Source organism: Physella acuta, unplaced genomic scaffold (genome assembly GCF_028476545.2).
Source record: "Physella acuta isolate Inbredline_101_S28 unplaced genomic scaffold, ASM2847654v3 ptg001269l, whole genome shotgun sequence".
In the NCBI taxonomy this organism is placed as follows: Eukaryota; Metazoa; Mollusca; class Gastropoda; family Physidae; genus Physella; species Physella acuta.
In genome coordinates this window covers 17,252-36,843 of record NW_026732784.1, presented here as the reverse complement: position 1 = coordinate 36,843, position 19,592 = coordinate 17,252, and the positions used below count along the sequence as shown (strand labels likewise).

General features: G+C 34.6%; 1 protein-coding gene across 1 annotated transcript; it reads right to left on the bottom strand.

The window, feature by feature from the left end:
* Window positions 1-70: 70 nt before the first annotated feature.
* On the bottom strand, window positions 71-18,566 carry LOC131957807 (integrator complex subunit 1). The gene is made up of 47 exons (XM_059322601.1): window positions 18,493-18,566; window positions 16,860-16,961; window positions 16,439-16,696; window positions 15,972-16,168; window positions 15,697-15,834; window positions 15,433-15,592; window positions 15,045-15,159; window positions 14,720-14,906; window positions 14,471-14,616; window positions 13,822-13,963; window positions 13,528-13,710; window positions 13,179-13,287; window positions 12,882-13,002; window positions 12,708-12,785; window positions 12,461-12,618; window positions 12,187-12,289; window positions 11,887-11,978; window positions 11,639-11,699; window positions 11,271-11,346; window positions 11,052-11,176; window positions 10,810-10,939; window positions 10,492-10,665; window positions 9,991-10,140; window positions 9,602-9,757; window positions 9,176-9,280; window positions 8,766-8,942; window positions 8,446-8,557; window positions 8,111-8,287; window positions 7,301-7,549; window positions 7,055-7,167; window positions 6,764-6,826; window positions 6,526-6,579; window positions 6,330-6,425; window positions 5,924-6,131; window positions 5,255-5,384; window positions 4,886-5,149; window positions 4,657-4,744; window positions 3,907-4,142; window positions 3,615-3,744; window positions 3,286-3,419; window positions 3,002-3,191; window positions 2,446-2,570; window positions 1,158-1,363; window positions 864-934; window positions 621-712; window positions 375-484; window positions 71-262 (listed from the first exon to the last, which is right to left on the bottom strand). Exons 2-47 carry the CDS (start codon window positions 16,897-16,899, stop codon window positions 138-140), a joined length of 6,354 nt encoding a protein of 2,117 aa, XP_059178584.1. The 5' UTR covers window positions 16,900-16,961; window positions 18,493-18,566; the 3' UTR covers window positions 71-137.
* Between the last annotated feature and the right edge of the window lie 1,026 nt (window positions 18,567-19,592).

The window sequence follows — 19,592 nt, the reverse complement described above, 5'->3', positions numbered from 1 at the left end:
ATTATTGTTCTGAAATAAATAAAAATTGTTTAAAAACTATTTAAAGGTTTTAACCTTATTTATTCTCAAATAATAAAATACATAAAATTCATATGTAACAAGCTAATAAAGTTGTACAATAATTAAAAAAACAAGTTTCATGAACTGTTAATGGCAGCATGAATGTTCAACTTTTGTAGGGTTTCACAAATGTACATGCTTGAATCTATTGACATCCTTATGCCAACAGTAAAGGCTTTCTGTAACAGGGTGGTGGCTTCTTCTGTTGATAGAAATATTCAAGTAGTCAAAAGATTTCAGTGTATATAACTTAAAGAAAAAGAAAACCTTATTTAAACAAAGAATATTGACTTAAAAAAAAAAAGCAAACTCACCTTGGCATAGAGCTGTGAATTCTGCCAGGTTTTTCAAGGCTGACATGACAATGTCGGGGTTCTCTGAGCTTAAGCAGTCCAAATATGTGGCAACAAAGTTGATGGCTTTTCTGGACAAATTAAACAATGTTAGTTATTTAGAAAACCTAGGGGTTAATTTTACAGAAAAACAAACAAACAACAGCCCACTAAACCGGCTGTGGTTCAACTATTTTGTAAGTTAATTATAATAAACCTCCATATTACCTAGGATTCTGTCTCAACAACCTCAGTATCAAAGCAAATGTCATGTTTCTACATTGTTCAAATGGAGATAACATCAAGTTCAACAGCTGACTCTGAAAGAAAAACATTTATCCAATAGCATGAACACACTGGGAGAGGGAAACTAAAAAAATATAGAACAGTTCATCTAGTAAAGCAAGATTAAACAAACAACAATAGAAAACTTACTTAAATCTAAGGGTTGGTTTTGGAAGTAGTACTAACCTCAAAATGAATCAAAATGTCAATTTTTCTTTTAGACTTGTCATCTAATTCTAACAGACCTGACAGAAGATCTGAAAAGAAAAATGTATTTTGTCCATCTACGGTTCATTTTCTTTTTTAATGATAAGTAAAATCCTCCATAATTAGGCTCACAAGTAGAAGGTAAGATTTTAAATAATGAACAACACAGTTGAGCTAACTACATGTAATACTCGCTAGAACAGGATGGATTAAGAGAACCACACCCACATTTTTTTTGTTAGAAATCTCATGCCGCACCATTTTCATACAAACCTTCAGGAGAATTTTTCTTTAACTTCCTCATTATTGGGAGAAGTTGAGCATTAGTAAAGCCAGGGTTGTTGGTGAGAAAGCTGGACAAAATTGCAGCTTTCCCTCCCTGCTTTGAGCTTGGACTGTTTTCAGACTGTCTGGGCAAGGTTAAGTTTGTCATCAGTGCTTTCAGTTCAAAAATATCTGGATAAATCGAGGCCAGGTTGCTGAAAATTAATTTATGTACATAATTACACTATGCATTTATTTTTTACTTTGAAAAAATTATGGGATGGACAAAAAACGTGGGTACGTTCACCATCAAATTTCCAAAATTCGTGTGTTATGTGCTTTTCGCTTTAATCATAAATCTGCCCGACCCACGTTTTTTGTCATCAAATGTATGAACAGTCATCACAAGAACCTGCACAGCTCGAGGAAGCACAAAATCTACGAGCAGTCATTGGTAGATCCCTTAGGGTCGGAAGAAAAATTTATTTTCTACTTTTTAGTCCACAAGAAAAACGTGGTTTTTTAAAAAGTTTTTTTTAAGTATTTTATTTTCTCCTTTTTAGTCCGTTGCTACACATGAAAAACGTGGTTTTTAAAAAGTTTTTTTATATAGTTTATTTTCTACTTTATCTAATGACTTGATTAAGTATGACTTGACTAAGTGTTTTTAAATACACGGACTAAAAATCTTGAGCGACCGATACGCTTTAAACAGAGAAGGGGCATAATTTAATTAAGCTAATTTAGGTCTCTAATTGCTAGTTTTTTATGATTGCATCTGAAATTGTTATGTGAGCTTGGCAGTGCGAGACCCACAGCAGCCTACATGCCGTGACCAGGATTCGAACCTGGGTTGTCGCGGCCACTACGCGAAGTACTAACCACTATACGATCACGGCCAGCGCGCTCACATCGATTGGGGCCGAAGTAACTGTGTCAATAGGCCTCCAGTCTTGTCGGTATCTTTAGAAATCATGTCCTCAATTTTAGGGTCCTTGGGGCGTAATTTAATTAAGCTAATTTAGGTCTCTAATTGCTAGTTTTTATGATTGCATCTGAAATTGTTAGGCGAAAATAGCCTGCATGCCGAATTTCAGATGTCTAGAGCAATCAGAAGTGGGCTAATTTTCGTTGTCAATTTTAACAACAAACCCACAAACGCGAAGCTGAGTTAAGAAAAACGTGTTAAAAAATCAAAGCCTTTGAAAAAATGAACTACAAATTACAAATCAAAATCCTGTCAACTATGTTTATCTAAAGCAAAATATCTTTAGTAATAACTGAGTTAATGGCCCACCTCAACAGCTGAAGTTTCTTTTGTAGCAGTGGCAGAGCTCGTTGTGGGTCGTGTGTTAAAAAGTTTTGAAGTATCAGAACCAGCTTGTGAACTTGGGACCCAAAGCCTTTTTCTTCTGCATGCAGCTGGGGTAAAAACATGAAGTTATTTTTCACTGTTATAAGCAGGACTTTTACCCAAACCATTTAACCAGCTTAACTTGAGGATATAAATACAAGTCTTTAGTACTTTTCACTAGCTATGAATAAAAAAAAATGAACTTTTTAACCATGGGTTAACTTTATTTCTACGCTTGTAAATTTAGTTGTTTATTGCATAATATAGGCATTCTCCAGATGGGGGTACTTGCCATCAGGGAAATATGGCAAAGTGAAAATTGACTTACATTGATCTTAAATGGGAATCTGCATTGGGGATAATTACTTGGAGGGGGAGGAGAAGGGTAGTGTAGGGGGATAATCAGTTTAAAAAATATATACGAATATGTAAAAAAAAATCCACCCAAAACAAAGATAAACAAAACAAAGCAACATTGGCATGCAATAGTTTGTACCACCTCCATCAATGAGAAGAAAGAGTCCAGGACCTCCTCAAGCCCAATGTGTTCATGCCTGAAGACATGGGGCTGCAGGAGCTCAATCAGTCCCAGCATGTGTGTGAACAACAGCAGGCGGTTCGTGTGGCGCATCTCACCCATTGTGAACAGGGTCTGTCCAGATAAAATGGCGCCAATCAATGGCAGCTGCCTGTAAATTAAAGAGCATTATATTAAAAATGTTCTCAAAATTATTTGTAAATTAGTTGTAGAAAAATAAACAACAACAGAGTGAACAGGTTAACCTTAAAAATATCGCTGGATGATGAGCAGCCATTTTCCTACATGCAATGTTGGCATCGTACATTCTGTTCTGAGCTTTCATTCCATGTTGGATTACGCCAAGACTTGAGATCAAACGATGAGAGATTACATCCATCTGTAACGAGGTATAATGTGATATCTCTATTTTTTAACCAATCATACAAAATATTATACAATTTCTAACAAATTTTTAAACATTATTTACATACAATAGACATAAATTATATATATTCAAGTATACACAGTAGATAAAATATTACTTCCTATAAAACTAATTGTTATGTAACTTAGTGAATAAAAAATGAATTACCTGGCACTGTACAGTACGACTAGACATAAGTTCTGAGAGTAATGGGTTGTCTTCAGCCATCCAGGACTGGATATAGGGGAACTGGAGGTATATACTTGTGGCTAGGCTAATGATACACTTGCTCATCAAGCTGGAACAAGACATCAACAAACAATAAGCTTTCTCATCAAGCTGTAATACATCTCTTGACAAAAAAATTCCCACTAACAAAGGAAGTTGCACAGCAAATAAATTGTGCAACTTAGAACTTGATAGAAACAATGTGGGTGGCCACATAATATAGTATTCCTACCCTGTTGCAACATTGTATCCTTCCTGCAAATGGTTGACCACTGTGATGATTCTGTCCATTTCATCGCAAACACAAGACATGAGTAGATCCATCCTGCTCTTTATGATAGTTGGCTGAGAGATGTCTGAGCTATTAGACTTGCTGTTGTTCTGTAGCTCTGTTTCTTCTAGTATCAGATCCACAACAGTGCACAGCTGGGGTGGTGTCAGGTTGAGCACATCTTCTTTCTCCTCCATCTGGCAACATATAACATACAACTCAGTTTAAAACAGATTACTAAAGTTTAGTTGTAGTATACATACATTAAAGAAAAGATTAAAAAGTTGAATGGTAGGATACAAAAGGTTAACAGAAAGCCAAAAGTTTCTTCTTCAATACAGACACTGTCAATATAGGTCCATGGAATGAATGTTAGACGATGTAAGTATCCTACATAAAATGATCTAACATAGCTTGCTGTGAAACAGGTTGTAAATATTGTTAACATAAAAAGTTGAAATAGTCAAAAAATTACTGGGTGGGATCTTGTTTTAGAAAAGTAAACACTAGACAACAACTTGTGATCAGGTTAGTATAATTTTATTAACTTATAAGACAAAAGATTTTTTTAAAACAGTGAAATATTGACAGAATAAGCCAATAACTAGACAATCACATTTATTCAAGGTAATAGAAATGTTATAAGAGACCATCAAATAAGATTACAAACATACCACAAAAAGTTTTCTAAACAAGAAGAGAATGATTTACCTCCTGTGTTCTCTTCTCTCTACCTTGCCAGATTTTTGGAATGTGCTCACATGCCCAAACAAAGTCAAGTACAGCTGTTGGGTCTAGTCTGTACAGTAAATTTTAAAAAAATGTACTGGACATATATTTTAACTTAAGATTTTTGTGACATCTCCAATTTAAAATTCATACTTATATATAACAATAAAACAACAACTCTAAGACACAGAGAACAAAGACAAGTACTTACTCTTTAACCCTTGCAGGCTGCAGCAGACGTGAGAGACAGCGCCGGAGAGTATCCCAGCTGGTTTGGTGGGTTAGGAGGGCCAGAAGGTGAGCCTGACTTGGGACAGCTGCTTCACTAGGGCTGGCTACAGCTGGTCCACTGGAAGAAACTTTGCGGGCAAACAGGAGCTTCTCCTGAAGATCTGGACTGGACTTGACAATCTCTGGGTCCAGCAATGATAGCCAGTCAATAAACAGGATAGCTGAACTTGGAGTCATTGAGGAGCTGAACATTTTAAAAAGTTCTTTAACAAAACAATACAGAATACATAAAAAATTAAACAACCAGCAACATTCTGATGAACAAAAATAGAACTGCCAGAAATCTGACCTGCTGTCTGCAGCCAAAACCTGACATGCCAGTTGGGTCCCTTCTGTTGACCGCCCCTGTGCCAGCAAGTTGTCCATCATGGTGTTGACTGCCAATTCCATGCTCTCTGGGTCTTTTAACTGATGCACACCTAGGAGATACAACAGCAAGCTTGAAGCTTCTCTAAGATATCAATGTTATATTACAATGATAAGGCTGTCCCATTATGACAAGAAACCAATGTCCCATTATTAAAAGAATAGATATATGCTATCAGGACTAGGATAGTTATATTCTGTTATAATAAGGATGTGTATGTCTATCATAACAATGCCTACATCTTCACATTTTTCACAAGTAAAAATGTTCCTAGACAAACAGAATTTAAACAAATTAACATTCAATTTTGAACTTCAGAGGGACTATGTGGTCAATTGTTGAGCTTTTGACTACAAACCCTAAGTCTCGAGTTCGGATCCCGGGCTCTAATACATGCAACATCCGTAAGTCCATCCAGCTCTGATGGTTAACTTACTCATGTTAGGGAAAGTAGAGACTGCTGGGCAAAGTGCAGACCACACTAACCCTTCATATGCTGAGGTCACTAAAAAGGTGAACTAGTTGATCTGTCTAATGGGCCATAAGGTTTGAATACACACTTTTTACCTGAACTCCAGAGCAGTGACTCACCTTCCACAAAGGCCCCAACATCCAGTTTTTGTTTAGAACATTGGCTGACCAGTCCTTCCACCAGTTTGTTGACTGGGGGTTTGCTCTGCCTGGACTTGACGCTGGAGGTCATGAACTGTGTGACAACACAGGTGAGCATGGACTTCTGGCCAGCACCAAAGTTGCTCAGCTTCTCCAGGACTGTGTGCAGTTCAGTGTGGAGTTCAGGCTGGGTAGAGGGACATGTCAAATATGTCTTAACTACATATATCAAACATTTATATTCTCTCTTTTAAAAAGGTAGCATGTCATCAGAGAATATAAAATGTATATTTTGTAGTTATATTTAAATTGAGATGTTATTGTTATGGTAAAAGTAGTTCCTATCTGCATTTAAAAAAGAAATCATACAGATAAATAAATATACCTGTTTTGCTATCAGAACTTTGATGACTGGGCAGGATCTGAAAGTTGCTGTGTACACTTTCTGAGTGAAAACTTCTTTCTTTGGTGAGTTCAAAAGCTGATAGAGAAAATAATGAAAACATTATTTCAAATGTAGTTGAAAGAAACCTTAAAAGCCTATATGACAAATAAAGAACAGACAACATGCCAGGACTTACACTGTCGAAAGCCTTGATGATAACTCCAGCCTTGGCTTTGTCATTGGCTGAGGCCTGGATGAATAAAAAAAAGGGAACATAGTACTGACAGAATTATTTTTAATTTCAAAATGGTAAAAAATTATTTTCTATTACATATATAGTAAATAAGACAATTAAAACCCAGGCAGGTTGAAATGTTAATAAAAGAAAACTGTTTAGCTAAAATTTCTGCTAACCAAAAACAGAAGTAGTTTACCTGTAGAACTAGCTGGAAAAGTTTGGCCGTTCCATTCTCTATATTTACACCATCAGAGAATTTCTGTAGAATAAACAAGACAATAATTCTTGCTCAATGTTAAACCATGTAGTGAACATTTTCTACAGTTGATAGGTAAATCACTGGGTTAAGGCAAGAAAATGAGTTCGTACAATTGAACAACAACAAAATATATCTCAAGTGGATACTCATTCTTTAGTTTGTAGCTTTCAACATTAGATGTATTAGGACTCACAAATACTAAGCAGATACATAAAAAAAGCTGATTACCTGGTCAAGTATTCTAGCCATCTTCTCCACAGAATTAGGTAGGATAACCTCCCCTGTTCCTTTAACATTCCACACATCTTCAGTTGTCATTTCCTCATCAGTCTTTGCAGGTTCTATTTTTTTTTAATTCAAAAATAAGATTTTGATGAGGAAAACAAATATTTTGAAAAAAAAATGCTTTTCCCCCCCCCACTAGCTTTTTTTAAAAATACAGTGAATGTAAGTAAAAGCAATCCCAGAATTCACCTTGAGCATTGATATCCTTGCCCTGTGTCAGAATGCTATAAAAAGCTTGTCCCCCTGTAGCCCCCCTCTCATGCTGTATCTCCACCAGGTTGGCCATGTAGGCTGCGTCAACAACTGCCTGAGAGATCATGCTGGGGTCATTGGCCACAGCCACGTCCAGGGCAGCTAGCAGGCGGGACATGCTGGACACTGGGATACCAAAGGACTGGACAAATAAAACAAGCTGGGTAGGCTCCACTTCCATCAGAGCTGTAAGACAAAAACATTTTTATAATGGTACATCTAAATGCAATACAAATATTATGGCACATAAAAATGCAATACTAATATTATGGCACATAAAAATAGTTGATGATAACCCAATGTTATTTAGAATAATGTGTTCAAGTAATAATGCTACAAAGTATCTAGATATTAATACAGAAATAGTAAATGCTGTAAATTTGTCAATTAGAATAATGGGTTCAAGTAATTAATTGTTTGAAAATTTAGCTCCGATTTAAAGAAGATAAAAAAATCTTGAATGTTAATCCCATGACTGGGTGCTAGCTTAAAGATTTACCAGTACTGACAAGTCTTGAATGTTAACCCCATGACTGGTGCTTGCTTAAAGACTTACCTGCACTGACACGTCTTGAATGACAAGTCTTGAATGATAATCACATGACTAATGCTAGCTTAAAGACTTACCCGCACTGACAAGTCTCTGGGTGCTTGTTTACAGACTTACCCGCACTGACAAGTCTCTGGGTGCTAGCTTAAAGACTTACCCGCACTGACAAGTCTCTGGGTGCTAGCTTAAAGACTTACCCGCACTGACAAGTCTCTCCTCCACAGACCGCAGCATTCGTAACTTCAGCCAATCTGGCAACAGTAGAGCTTCTTCAGATGTATCCAGCAAATACCCAGAGGGCATGCGATTATTTTCTTGAATCCACATGTTAAACAGTTCCATATACAGCATATTTCCAGGTTCTTTCGGATCTTCTGTTAATTTTTGAGAGAAATAAAAATGTAAGCTATCTGGCACAACCGGACAAAAAATATTCTAGAAGAATACTCAGGAAAAAGAGTACAAGTTTGTTAAATAAAATAAATTTACTTCTACAACTGTACTAATCTCTCAATCCAAACTGGCACATTACCTTTTGGTCTGCCATAAGTGAGCAGCACTATCATAGCATGAACAACCAGGACATGTACAGTAGCTGACTGGCCAGATTCCCACTGAATTAAAATCTGATCCTGGGTATTTGACTAAAACAAAGAGACCAGCACATAACAAATTATTATCATAAAGTGTCATTGTAATTTGTAGTAATACAAAGTATATTCTGTTTTATAAAAACAAATAAAAGATTAATAAAATTTAAAGAATTGCAAGTGTTGAAATTCTTTAAATCTAATTAATTCTTTTATAATAACTGAAGTCATCATTTTTATCATATTGATAAATCAAACCCACCCAACTAAATGTATCTTTATCCTCCTTGCGAGCATTGCGCATATATACCAGATACAACTTAATAAAAGCATTTAGGGTTTCACACTGTTCTTCTGTTTTATCAGAGGGCTTGACAGCAAGATCAGGGAGAATGTAGTTGACAACAGCTGTCCTCTCCACTAAAAGTTGGGCAATGTCCTGCACAACAAAACAATAGGAAATGTATTTAATTTAAAGCACTCTTCAGCAAAAAAGTTGGGCAATGTGCTGTTTGAGAAAATAATAATTTAAATATCGTCATTTATTTAAGATAATGTATACTAAACATTGGGGAATGTCAAGTACCAGAAAACTTGACATTAGAGATCATCATTTGCTTCACTTACAGCACCTTTCCAATGCCCATAATTAAAGATAAAAACATAACTTACAAGCACCAGGTCATTCCAAGTCTGCTGTGGCTCAGTCAAAGCATGAGTGGACAGGAACAAGATGTAAGCATTTATTCTGTTTGGGTCAGTTTCAACTTGGCAGGCCTAAAATAAAAAATAACCTATTGGATAAAGCTGATATAGAATGGATGGGATGAAGCATGATCAAATATTTAGAAAAACAAGTAGTGCAAACAATTATTGGAAGTAAAAAATAATTAGCATGCAAAATGAGTAATTGATACGTTAAATGAAATTTGAAAACTGACACTTGGGATTTGATATTTGTATGGTACAGTTATTTCAATGTTTTCAAAACAGTCGTTGATTGTAAATAATATCAAGTATTGCAGAATAATAAAAAATGTCTAAATACTGGCTGCATGGATTATTCATTAAAAAAAAACCCAACTGATGAAATCTGACCTTTCTGAGTGCTAGGCACAGGGATTCCTTGACTTGATGAAACAGTGGCAGAGATGTCATCTGCACCAGAAGCCAATCATTGGAGTCATGTTTTAAGTCCAGGTCCATTGATTCATCTGGAGAAACTGCTTGGGGTGCAACAACAGCTGACAGGCCCTGCAAAACAAACAACTAAATTTTAAAACCTTCTAAAGTTTTATCATCTTTTTAAATTTGAAACTGCTGCTAAATTGAATTATTCAATATTTTCTTTTAACCAATTAGTAGGCCTATATGTTAATTAAAATTTGTAAAAAATTACAAACTATCAGAAGTGAAGCCAAATTTGTAAGAAACATTGGCTTATGTGATCTGTATTGACAGATACAACATGTATGTAATAATTGTACCTTGACTGCCTGTTGTCTTGTGGAGGCCTGTGTAGAAGACAATCTCTGCAGGAAGTAATCCAGCACCTCCTTCATTGTCTTAGACTCACTGGAAGAGCTGTGCACCAAATCTTGAAGTCTGTTTAGAAGCTGTTGGTGTTTCTTGTTTTTCTAAATTCAAATATTTAGTTTTTTTTTACTGCTTTGTCTTAAACACTATTTCACTTAAACTAATAAATATTTTATTTCTAAAAAAAGCTATTCAGACAACAGTTTGTATATTAAGTTTCTTTTACTGCCTGTATCTCTTTTAGGGTCTAGGTTATCATACTAGAAAAAAAATAGCTTTAATATAACTTATGGCCTTTAATCAAAAATATGTTTTACTTATTGGAGAAAAAAGTAAAATCTCTCGATAAATTTCAAATGTGTAGACCACATGTATAATGTATGAAGAATAGATGAATAATTTATTCTGCATTTAATTATACTTTGATTAAAGTTTTCCCAAACCAAACTAACCTGCTTCCTTTTTGTTCGGTCAGCTCCAAACACATCCATGACATCCATGTCTGTGGCCAAATCTGTTGGTTCATGCAACAAGAACTCACACAAACACTGGACAGGGAGAACATCCAATGACCCCTCACTGGACTCCACTAGCTCAGCTAACCACGGCATGGACTGTGATGTTCCCTGTATTTTATCCAAGCAGGTTTTATCAGTATTTCACATTAGCACACAGAAAGTTAAAAATTATTTATTACATTACTGCTATAGTAATATGTGAGCAATTATTTAATTTTGTTGTTTAACGCTGTTTAGGTAAGTGGTGCTCACCTGTCTATTTATAATCCTAAGCAGGAAGTCAGGGCTCCGGCTGCGACACAACATCTGGCCCAGCTTGAGGTTGTTGTTTAGAGACTTGAGCAGCTCCATTATGTCAGCTGGTGGGAACCGTGCTGGGCCACTGGAACATGAGTTAAATACAACTTAGAGTCTTGAGCACAAGTGTGCTAAAAGTTAAATTGGTTTGTTTTAGTTAAGAGATGAACAGTTTAAGAGTTTGGAAAAAAACATACTTTGGATCATTATGGATCAGCTGTCCAATGAGATGGCTGTTGGTTTCAGTGATGGTCACTTTAGTGGTAGCAGCTGCCAGGTGGGTTTCAAACTCTAGGATCAGCTGAATTTCTTGCTGCCGAATCTGGACATATGAGAAAAAAATAAGTTTACTGGTCAAGTGAATAATTAAAAAAAAAAGAAGAAAACACATTTTGTAAATAACTGTTTTTTTTTACCTGTCTTTCTCTGGCTCTAAATTCTTCCACAGCCTTTTCATCTGTTGCTGTAGTTGGTGGTGGAAATGTGAAGTTGCTGAAAACAGGAGAAAAGAAGTTTTTAATGTGACCATAGAAAATGAATATTTTAAATAAGTAATACACAGTCACAAGTATACACTGACTTCAATTTTACTGTGTACACCTTATTGATTTGTTAAATTAAATTGTTTACTTTTTGGATATACCTAATGACAATGTATTAAATAAAATAATCTCAACAACTAAATAAAATGAACAAGATTAAAATGCATTACAGAGATCTCAACAACTAGATAAAATGAACAAGATTAAAATGCATTACAGAGAGAAAAAAAAATATATTTTACTTTGTCATCACCATCTCCATCAGGGACTGTAACTGGGGATATTTCAACCAAGCAGTCTCACCTAAAAACACAATTTACCAACTTTTTACAAGGCAATTTTCTCTGGATTTAGCATGAAATCACTTAAAAGTAAGAGGTTCAGTACAGTTTTATTTTGAAATATCTGTTCTATTTTGTTAGATTTACTTGGTGAACATTAAGGGCAATAACTCAACAATTTTCTGCACATTAAAATCTTGCTGCCTTACCAAACACGGCTGGGTTGTATGCAGTAATGATCAGCAGAGTGAGCCAAGCTTTCCACATCAAGCCAGCTATGGCAAGGTTTGGTGGTGTATAGCTAAAGAATATTTAACAAATTTATTACTGCACAAGATAGCTTTTAGTTTAATTGTTATTGCTTTAATAGAAACTTTGTTTATTATTAGGATGGATGACTTGTATTAACCATTGTAAACTTTTGTTTTTAAAGAAAATAGGTAAATAGTAAAAATAATTTTATTGTATTATTTGATGGTAAACTAAAGGTAAACTATTGCAAGGAGTACCTTGATGGCAGCACTATATTCTCTGGATGCTTGTAAATACAAAGGTTAAGGAGGGCATCAATGAACTCGAGCCTTTCCATTTGTAACACATCAACTAGACCCACTGTAGAATCATAAATTATTTATACAGATTAACTTTTACAATCAGACCTCAATTCAATCAAGAAGCATTAAGTAAAAATTGAAAAAAAATTATTTGATTGTTGAAATGAAAAACAAAACTAAAAAACAGTGACAATTGATCTATATTTGAATATATAAAGTGTAGACTCACAATCATAATACAGTGCAGCTGCTCGACAAACAAGCTGATCAACCAACTCCACAGCATCATGAGCAGATAATGGCAGATCCCTTAACAGGCCTATAACAAGCAGCCTCATCAATGTGTCCTCCATGACAGGAGATTCAGACGCAAGTCTCAGCATCATCCTTTATTACAAATGACCGAAGTCCAGTTAGGCAATGACTAACAACGTCTAAATATTTAGTCTATATGTGCCTAAAAAGTAAAAGATTACCCTCTTTCTGTCTCAGGCGGCCAGTTGTCCTTGTTGTAATAATGTTCTGCTGATTCCAGGAACAGGACTTTCTTCAAGCTGGAAAATAAGGAAAGTCATGGCCAAGAGAGTCTAGAACAATAAATCATTTGAAAGAAAATGTACACTAAATGTGGTCTGGAATTTTAAATGTACCAATGAAGGTATGCCTCAGTTTTTAGCTCTGTTATCTTGGGAACTATAGTATGTAGCCACCAAACAGCATCTCTCTGTATTGTAGATACCTGTCTCTTGAACATGTGGATCAACTCAAGATCTGGAATTTAAAAAAACTAAACTTCATTTGTGAAACAAATACTGGAAAGTACATGTTCCATTTATAACAGTATGTTCCACACTAATTTTGAAACCAAAATGTGTATTAAGGCTGTCAAAAAGAGAGCTCAAACATATTGTTATATGTTTTAGAAATAAAGTAAGATATAAACAAACTTTTATGATCTCCTTGCATCAAGCTTGCAGCTGCCTCTCTAACATTAGGAGCCACACTCAGAAGTATGTCCATGGAGATTAAATCTGCTATTGAAAGAACATAGCGCTCCTGGAATCATAAAAATGAACATAGTCACCACTATCATTAGTATAAACCTCATGCTTTTGATTTGGCATACTTATTTAGTAACGTAAGAAATGTACATATAGGCTTAGTTTATTAATTGTCAGATTTCTGAATAAATATGAAAGACTTACATTATTTATTTTTAAAAAAAGCTTGAAATCCAGACTTCAAGTTTTCTAATAAGCAAGTGACAAAAAAACATCAACAGGACAGACTACTTACTTTCAGAGCAGTATCCATCTCCACAAACTTCTGCTCCAGCCTTTCTTGCATCAAGCCAAGACAAAATGTAGAAAAATTCATATCTAAACGTGTGCATCGGACTATTTCTCTGAGCAGCATACGCAGTGCTTTAAGATAATCATCCTTGTTGATGAGTAGATCCTGGAATATTTCTGCAAGTATCTGTCAAGAGAGCATATTATTTGAAGAATGTTTTTTTTGCAACAATGAAACAAAATATACAAGACATGCTTTAATATAAACATGAAATAAAAGGATTTTAAAATGTGTTACCTTAGCAGCCTGCTCAGAGGAGTGTGAAAAAATGACTGTCAAGAGTGGCATGTTGTTCGGATTCCTCGATGTTGATAACTCATTGTAGATAGTGTGATTCAGTATCATGCGAAGGTTCTCAGGGTGTTGAGATAACAGCTCCCTGTGAAAAATTTGAATTCAGAATATAGTCCCCCTTACATTTTGTTTTTATGTTAAAACTATTACATTTGATGTTTACCAGTGATAACTATCCTTAAATATATTCTACTTAAGATTATAATATTTTATTTACTAATTCACATGCTGTTTAATTACAGCTTTACCTTTTTCTTCTTGTTTGTTCTTAATTTTACTGTTGAAAAGGATTCCCTCCAACACAATTAAGTATATGTGTCAACTGGTTAAGCGCCATTTAGGCAGCTGGATTTGCTTACATAGCCTTTGCCCAACGAAGAACATACTACAAGGCTACAGTTGTTTGATTTTGGAGTTGTCTCTCCTAGATGGGTGGATGTCCCCAGCTATCTAGCCTTGTCTGCCCAGGGATTTAAACTCGGGACTTATTGGTTCAGCAACCATGAGCTTAACCAACCCGACCATGCCAACCTCCTATAGTTTTACCAATATTTAAAATAAAATTAAGAAGAAACAATATAAATAAATTTACCTCATGCAGTTCAGAAAATGGTTGATGAGTGGCTTTGTTTTCATCCGCATTTTGGTCAAATGGCCAATAACTTCGAGATCGTTAGGGTCATGTTTGTCACAGTTGGTGCATACAGCAAGTAAAAGATCCTGTGATACACGAGTCAGCTGAAAATAACAACAAGACAAGCGTTTACTTTTTAAAATTTTCTCTTGAAGGTGATTAGATTGGCAGTAATCCCAATTACTTTTACTTTAGAAAAGTTGATACCTTGGGGTTTTGTAGCCACATGTCGATGCGCTGCGCTGCCATGTTACGGACTTCTCCGTAACCACTGGTGGACGTCATTAGCCTAATCAGATTACGAGAAGAGGAATCCATGGGTTGGCGTCTGTTTAAAATGTCTTTGATGATATCAAGAATGTATATCTCAATCGCTGATTGTTGATATGGATACCTGAAAAATAATTTTATCATTATTATAACAATTTACAAATTAGTTGTTTAGAAGAAAGCTGATAGAATTCAACTAAAAATAAGTTGTAATTTATTTATTTTAAGAACTAGATTTAAACAGCATAAAACCAACATTTACCTGGGAATACAAACAGGTGAAGAGGCTGTACTTGAATTTGATTTATCCCCATCCCCAGCATCACTTAACTTTGAAGAGGAATCTTCCTCATCAAATAAATTCTGAGCAGGACTAACTGAAATTCAAAAATTATTCTTAAAAATTAAACTTTTCTAATTCAAACATTTCATCTATATATGAGTGTATTTAAACTATCATCTAGAAACAAGATTGTGTACAAGTTTACTTTCATCCAAAAAAAAACAATCAAATCTCTAAATAGATAACAGACCAAAAGTAAATTTTTATGTATAAAATAAATCATATTTTTACATAGCTTACTCTAATTATCAAAATAAAAATCAGCACAACACATTTATTGCTAAAATATATTGTAACACTGCCACACCTGAACCAGAGGCATCCCCCCTCATAGCTTCTGCTGTAGTCATTAACAAATGTTTTGCAGACTTTTTAGTGCCAAAAGCTGTGTGGATGTTGTCCACAAATGTTCGGCAATCATCTCTATCAACCCAAACTCGCTCACCAAGCGAATCTTCAACAAATACCTGAACAGAAAAAAAAATGCAGAGTTTTTTTTATATTTACAAATATGTATTATCATTATTTTTAATATGATGGCAAAATAATGCAACAAAACAATAAAACAAACCTTAACAAAATTGTCTGGCCAGTTTTCCTCATCAGCAAATGCATTCATTAAAACATTGCATGCAAGAACAGAAACTAATGGGTTTCCTTTTGCCTTGAATGTGAGAGCTAATTCCCTTTTGAGAAGCCCACAGAATGCCTGGGTTAAAAAGAAAATTCAAATATTTATAAAAGTTTTTAATACTAGAATTTGAAAAAGAAAATAGTGGGCTCTAGTGTTGTGATATTTTGAATATAGGAGTTTTTATAGTTATTATAGTGTGAAGTGATTAATACCTCAATGATTATCTCAGTGCAGAAAAGATTAGGTTTGCTTTTAGAAAGGTACATCAGTGTCAAATAAATAATAGGATCTGGTTTAGCCCTATCTCGACGAAGGTATTTAACCGCTCCACAAAGCAAACCTTCAGCCCTTTCATCATTTCTTTCATCTTCAGCAGATAAAATAGCTGACAGCAACTCAGTAGGTTCAACTATAACAAATAATTGTACACTTCTTAATACCATGTTTAAGAACAGACATCAATACATTAACTATTAAATAAATGCTTATGATATAAAAATAAACAAATAATAATACTGAAGAAACATGCACAAATTAAAAAAAAACAACCCAATAATACCCCGTTGAAACTGAAAAAATATAATTTAACAAATAAGCAAACTAAAAAACAACTAAACTTTTATAATTTGTTATAACAGAGAGGTGCACATAAGTTTCAATGATAACAATGGACACTTACCAGTAATGGCAATTTCATCAAACTGGGTTGAGGAACTAGAGGATGAAGATGCAGTGTCCCCATGGGGCCTACTTAGTGATCCAAATGCTGATGTACTAAGCTTTGGTTTCTTGGCTAAACTGGCTGAAGAGACTGTACTTCCGGGTGATTCCTTTTTGCGCCCCAGGTGCTGGGGACTAGTTGGTCTCTTGACTTCCCCTTCATTTGGCTTTGATTGCTTCCCTAAAGCAATGAAGTCTCCTGGTGCAGCAGTTGGGCCTAAGTTAAAAAAGTTTTTAATCAATTAACATTTCTCATTATGATAAACAAAACCTCTTTATTTCTTGCCATTATATTGCCATTTATTTACAGTTAAGAAATTAAATAAAAAATTATTGAATAAAAACTGTGCAAGTTTATTTTTAAAATATAAATTTATTACCTCGTTTTTTCCTGCCAAGTATTGACTTTTGCCTTTCCATTTGACAAAGTTTCTATTATAAAGTACTGGCCATGAGCAGTTCCAGAAATTAAGTATTAGAAACTTGAAATACAAAAAAATTCAGCAATCATAATTGTGATATAACATGCCATTTCTTAGCATCAAAACAATTTAAAAAATGGATAAAAAAAAATTGCTACAAAAACAAATAAAAAATTAACTAAATGTGTGTTAACACTACTAATGGTATATTAAATTAGGCCAACTAGGACTACTACTGGAAGTTAATGTTAATAAAAAAAAGCACACCAAAACTAGTATCTAGGCTAGTAATTCTAGAACTTCTTCTTTGTTCTTAATTTTAATATTGAAGGGGATATCCCACAGCACAATTAAGTATTAAGTGTCAACATATTATTATGCACCATATCGCTCACTGACTTAGATTTCATAGATTACATAGGCAGTATCATTTGTCTCCAAAAGAACAAACAAAGACTGCAATTGTTTGTTCTTAGCTTAGGTTAGGTTTGCCTGTTGCCCCTCCTAAGGTTTATTTATAATGTATTTTTCTTCTTATTAGCTGCAGTTATTATCCATGTCTCAGATCCATAGAGTAAAACAGATTTTACTAGTGTGTTGAAGAACCAGATTTTCATTCCAGAACGCCAAACATTTTTTAGTTGGTTGAAGACTTTGTTTGTTCTTCTTCAATTGCAATTGTAATGTTGGAAGGGATTTCCTCCAACACTATTAAGTATCACTTAACAACTTGTAATGCCCCATAAAGGTTATCGACTCTGATTTCAGCATGCTTTTCTTCTTTCTGGATAGACTGCAAATAGCCTTTGTCCGACCACGAAAAAACTACATGGCAACAATTTTTTAATTTTGGTGTTTTCTCTCATAGATGGGCTGATGTCCCCCTGCTAAGGAGCTTAAGTTCATCTGTCCAGTTTTGGAGTTAGCAGTTACGTTCTCTTCAGTCCAACCACACAGTTCGCTGATCTGGATCTTATTACAAAACTTTATAATTTTAAGTTTTTATTTTAATATTTTTATTTTAACTTTAAAAACATTCTGGGAGAATATTTAAACCGGTGTCCCATAATGGAATCTTCTTTAAAAAAGGGGTGTTAGGTTACTGGTAGTTAACAAAATACACAAATGGCTGGCTAATCATGTCAGTCAATGCTAACCCGAGTATTGAGTAACCCTAACCCTGCTCTGAGACCCTTTTTAATTTTAAGTATTATTGAGCTGACTATCAATATGCCACTTCACTAACCAAAACTTAAAAGCTTAAAATTCTCAATGGCTCTGCCTGACTGCCTTGGCTAACTCAACTGTATGTAGAAGTGTGTAGATCTAGATCTAGTAGTATGTAATGTATTTAAATGTATTGTAAGTGTTTACTGTTTATTATTGTAGTAAGTCTGTAAATAAAAGTATTAGTATCATTAGTAGTATAGTAACTGGCACCAACTGATTCAGTACTGAATCAGCGAATGACCTAGATTCTAGTTAGTAGATTAAGATCTAGTACAATTAATCCAATTATTTTTAATCAAGTAGATTTCTAGACTATCTATTAATTAATGCATTCGATGACCGTTTCGATCACTTAACTTACCCAAGCACTATTTTTAGTACTTAAGTAATAAGTACTAGACGACTAAAGAGTCTAGTGTGCAGAAGACGTCTTGACTCTCTAGCTAGCAGCTAGAATCTAGACCTAGAGATCTAGAATCTAGATAGATTCTGGATCCAGATTTAGATGTAGAGATCTAGATCTATACTGCTAGGACTAGACTATAGTCTTTGTAACTAGAGTAAAGTGGCGTCTGCGGACAGTTGCCTCTGTCCGGCTCTGTGCGGACACCTTGCTGTTTTTCGCTTAAACAATAATTGTATGAATGTTTTATAGGAAACTAACGCAAACAACACAAAGCATGTCCATTTTTAAACACATCTGAGTCCATTTCTTCTATTTCACTCAATAGGGAGATTAATTGGAATTTTTCAAAGTTGCGATGTATGACGTTTTATGGTAGGAAACCTCACCCGGATGAAGAGCACTAGTCCCCGGATTAGAGGAATAAATCGAACCAATCATAGCTTAGTTAACTGGGTTAACTATAAATAGCTTATATATATATATAGAAAGCTATAAATATCATAGTTAAGGTTGTTTAAGCCATCTTAGAGGAAAAATTGGGGTGTCCGCATCTTTTTTGAGGGTTAACCTTTTGCGGACACTAATGAAAAATCAGAGTATATTTCTTACACTTTAAGTAAAAAGGAGCTTTGAACTAATCTTGATACTCCAGATTTATATTTAAATTTAAGTCTAAATCTAGATCTATAAGTTTTTAGTAATGTTTTTAGGTTTTAAAAATATTTTTGATCATCAAACGTGTCTACTAAGCAAAAAGTGAAATAAAATCTCAACTGGGTCCTGAGTTTCTTTCAGGCATCACTTTAATTTAATTAAAACTTATTTCATATTTCTTCATATTTTTTGTTTTCCAATATATTAATATATAAAACAATCAACAACACTATTTATGTATGTAACATGTTTATTTCAATCATTTAAATAGAAATAAAATGAACAAAATATGCCTTGTCCGCATAAGGAGCAAGTGTGCGCACAGAAAATAAAATGTAAAAAAAAGTGCACTTACTGTCCGCACAGAGTCTCACCACTGAAAATGTTAATACATTCAATGC